This window comes from Solanum lycopersicum, chromosome 4 (assembly GCF_036512215.1).
Source record: "Solanum lycopersicum chromosome 4, SLM_r2.1".
NCBI lineage: Eukaryota > Viridiplantae > Streptophyta > Magnoliopsida > Solanales > Solanaceae > Solanum > Solanum lycopersicum.
Window position 1 is genome coordinate 53,428,569 of NC_090803.1, and position 4,368 is coordinate 53,432,936.

At 27.5% G+C, this 4,368-nt stretch overlaps 1 protein-coding gene across 1 annotated transcript; it reads right to left on the minus strand.

Annotated features, from left to right (window-relative positions):
- Positions 1-202: 202 nt before the first annotated feature.
- LOC112940639 (cytochrome P450 71AU50-like) lies at positions 203-2,488 on the minus strand. The gene is made up of 2 exons (XM_026028883.2): positions 1,520-2,488; positions 203-947 (listed from the first exon to the last, which is right to left on the minus strand). Exons 1-2 carry the CDS (start codon positions 2,477-2,479, stop codon positions 333-335), a joined length of 1,575 nt encoding a protein of 524 aa, XP_025884668.2. The 5' UTR covers positions 2,480-2,488; the 3' UTR covers positions 203-332.
- Between the last annotated feature and the right edge of the window lie 1,880 nt (positions 2,489-4,368).

Below are 4,368 nucleotides of genomic sequence, written 5' to 3' on the forward strand. Positions count from 1 at the left end.
CAAACTTTGCTCTATATATTACCATATGTACTCCAACTTAAATAATATTTAAAAATTAATAAAATCAAAAATATTTAAACATTATTTTCAAGAAATAAATCTTAAAATTTTAAACATGTTTTTTTAAAAAAAAAAAGAAGATAAGATGAAACATTAATCATTAAATATGAAAATACAATAATTAAATTAAGAGTACTAGTTATTTCTAAAAATAACATATTTATTCCATACAAAGAAGTAATCAATCAAAATCCCTAAAGAAAGAAACTTTATTATACAAGATCATATAAATTATTATTATAAGTAGATGTATCAAAATCAATTTTCCAAAATCAGTTGTGTTGTAGCCTATAAGTTGGAACAGCCATCAAATGATTTGCCCTGCCAGTGACTATACCAAATTGCTCAGTCATGTCCAAATCCTTAGGGTTCATCTCATTAGGGAGTTCCCAATCAAAGCAATGAACCAATTGTGCCACGACAAGACGAACAATAATTAATGCCAATTGCATCCCCGGGCAACTTCTTCTACCAGAACCAAATGGTAAAAGTTGATAATCACGTCCACGAACGTCTACGTTACTTTCAAGAAATCTCTCTGGCATAAACTTATCGGCGTCGGTCCAAAAATTAGGATCCCTATGAATAGTGTATGCATTGACAATAACTTGTGATCCTTTTTTGATATAGAAATCATCTACCACACAATCTTCCATGGCTTCATGAAGTAGTAACGGGGCAGCAGCATGTAGTCTAAATGACTCTTTAAATACCATGTTTAAGTATTTTAAGTTTTCTAAGTCTGATTCTTGTACCATTCTGTTTAGGCCTACTACTTCTTCTAGTTCTCTTTGGAGTTTCTTCATTATGTCTGGATTTCTTAGAAGCTCTGACAACATCCATTCAATTGAACTTGATGATGTGTCTATTGATGCCACAAGCATGTCCTGAATTTACATAAAAATAAAAAAAATTTGTTTGTTACTTTGCATGACAATAATTTGATTATGATTGTATCATCTGGATCATGTTGAGTCATAATAACAAAGATAATATTCATGTCGTTTACTCAAATAATTAATTTTTGAAGTGACATATAGTTGATTGATTGCTGAGCTAGGAGTAGTTAGTATATTATTCCCTTTTTTCAATTTAAGTCCTTCCTCACTCCAATACCCTTTTTATTTTTAATTCTTGTTACAATTAGAAATAATTTAACTTTTTATTCTTGGTAAAATGCTTTACAATCATATAAATATGTAAGAATTATTTTATATCACAAATTTCAAAAGTCTATTTTTTTTTCTTAAACAAAATATCAAGTCAAACAATAGTACATAAAATGAAAGGGAGGGAGTAACGTTCTTTTACTTTTAGTCAAGTATATAAGGATTGACATCTTTCCTTATTTATATTCATAGAAAATTATATGAATTATTTTAGATGGTAAATTTTTTAAAGAAATTTTAAAATTAGTCAAATACGTTTGCGTAAATTGAGACGGAGAGAATGAACATACCAACATGACAGCTTTGACATGACGACGATCAAACTGGAATTCTGCTTCACCGGATTGCATAATGTCCATCATAGTGTCTACAAAGTCCTTATTTTTCTTTTGTTCCTTAGCATTGACATGTTCATCAATAATCTTCTCTACAAATGGATCAAGCACCTTAGAAGTATCCTTCATTCTGCGTGTGAGTCCTTGAAGGTCAATAACACCAAGAAATGGGAAAAAATCACCAAGATTTGGCGTTGCAGCTAGAGTTGTAACCTCTTGAACTAAATACTTAAATCCTCTTTTGTCCAAATCGTCATCTGTAAACTTTTTCCCAAAAACCATTAAGCAACTCAAGTTGGCACTCAACTTGGACACTTGAGCACTAAGATCAACCTCAACATGACCTTGAGCTATTTCTTTGATCATAAGGGCAATTTCTTCACTTCTAGTAGATTGGAATGAGTGAATCTTCATGTTACTCAACAAATGGACCGTACACAATTTTCTCATGTTACGCCAATACGCGCCATACTTTGAGAAAATCAAATTCCTTTGGCCATACGATATGTATTGAGCGGTCTCGTTATGAGGCCTACTAGCAAAAATATGATCATAAGTTTTGAGAATTTTTTCTGCTGATTGAGGGGAAGATATAACATAAGTTGGTACTAATCCAAATTTCATGTAGATGATAGCACCATATTTTAGAGAAAATTTGTGTAAATCTTGAGTAAGATTTTCACCTAAAAGATGGAGGTGTCCTAATATTGGAATGCCTTTGGGACCAGGAGGAAGTTTTTTCTTGTTTTTGATATTTAGTATCTCATAGAAAATGAATAATAGAATAAGAGCAAAAATGAATGTTGCCCACACAAAAGCCATTTGTTTGGTAATAATAATAATGAGACAATATTTGCAAGTGTGTTGTTTGTATGATTTATGGGAAAGGGCACATATATAGGAAAAATAAATCATGTGAACGGCGGCCCTCAATAGTTTACCTAGCTACTATTTTTATTGTGAAAAAGGAAAAGTCTATAGAAATTACGAGTTGGTGAACTATAACGTAATCGTGTCACATTATTGTTATTATTTCAAGTGGTTTGTCATTATAGGACGACAAAAAATAAATAATATATTTTTTAAGAAAAAAATAAATAATATATATATAAAGTTGGATCTTCATTTTGCTAACCTCAAAGATTAGAAAGACATTTTTCTATTTTCTTTCAACTTTTAGGCATTTCCCCTGTTTATTACACAATTATATTAATTATTAATTAAGGATACATATATAAATAGAAGTATCACTCACCATTTGAAGATACACTTGAATAGAAAAAAACTTCTCTTCTTCATCTTCCTCTCTATATCTTGTTTTCTTCTCTTTATACTTATATTGTTATGAGCTTGATATTATAACATTTTTTTCTATTTTTTTAAAATTTTTAGGCATTTTCCCTATTTATTACACAATTATATTATTAATTATTAAATAATGATCAACTATACCTTCCTAAAAATAAAGAATCCCAAAAGGCTATTGGTTTTGCCTGTTTTAAATTGCATCTTTTATACATGTTTTAATTCTCATTTGATACTCCATAATCCATATTTACTTCTCCATAATTAGTGAGCTTAATTATGAAAAAAATCATAACAAATTTCATTTTAAAAAAATTCACTTAATGGCAATCCTTTAATGAAAAGATAATGAAGGCTATCAGTTTAATAAGTGCATAAGACATAATAATAGAATCAAAATTTAAAAGATAAAAGAAAAATCACAAAGATTAAGTAAAATAGAAATCAAAGGAAATAATGTTTTGTAAATTTGTAGAAACAAAATACAGTTTTTATAATAAATATTGTCAAATAAAGTAAACTTTTATTAGAAATATTTAAATAAATTTTTATGAAATATTTTAAGTAAATTCACTAGTCAAACAATAAAATTCATTGTTAATACTATCTTAATTAGACAAATTAGCTACGGAAAAGAATTACATATGAGATTCATAACTAATATTTTTTTTTTAAAAAAAAAGAAGAATCAGTGGCGGAGTCAAGCTAGATTTAAACGTTTATTCAAATTATTTATGACAAAAAATAGTATTTACTTATAAATAATTCAAATTATTTTTTTATGTTTATAAAAAGTAAACATTGAACAAACTTCCACTAGTTTAAGTATTTAGTTATTTATTTATATTTTGAAACTTCTAAGTGATAATTCTAACTTCTTCATTATTCAAAATGAATCATTATGCAATTTGAAGTAAGAAAGTCAGATACTACCAAAATGTGTCCCTAAGAAAGTACCAAAGTGATCAAAACGGAAACATAAAGATGTTTGACATTAAAATAAAATAATTATTTATGTTCAGAAATTGTGTAAATGTAAACTTTTGGGATTAAAAAGTAAACATTATTAACTTATAATACTATCGGTTTTACTTTTTAACAACCAGGACAATGATATTATATATTTTGCTTTAATATATAGTTATCACTTCGATGTCACAAATGACGCTTTATATTATTTATTTGTTAAATCAATAACTCATGATTCTAACATTATTAATTAATTAATTTATCATAACTTGAGCATTTTCTCATGACGTGCATGACAAATAAAATAGTAATAAAAATATGAAGCAATCTATTTTTCTAAAGTGAAATTGATTACAACTTAGTTATTGAGAATGCGATTTCTAAATCAACAAATTTAACTAATGCATATCTTGTAGAGTTCATTGAGAAACTAATACACTGACTCCGCCTTAAATTATCTATTAATAATTCTAAAAATATGATTATCTAAAATTATTTATAACTAGTAAATTTGATTGCGTTCGTACGAT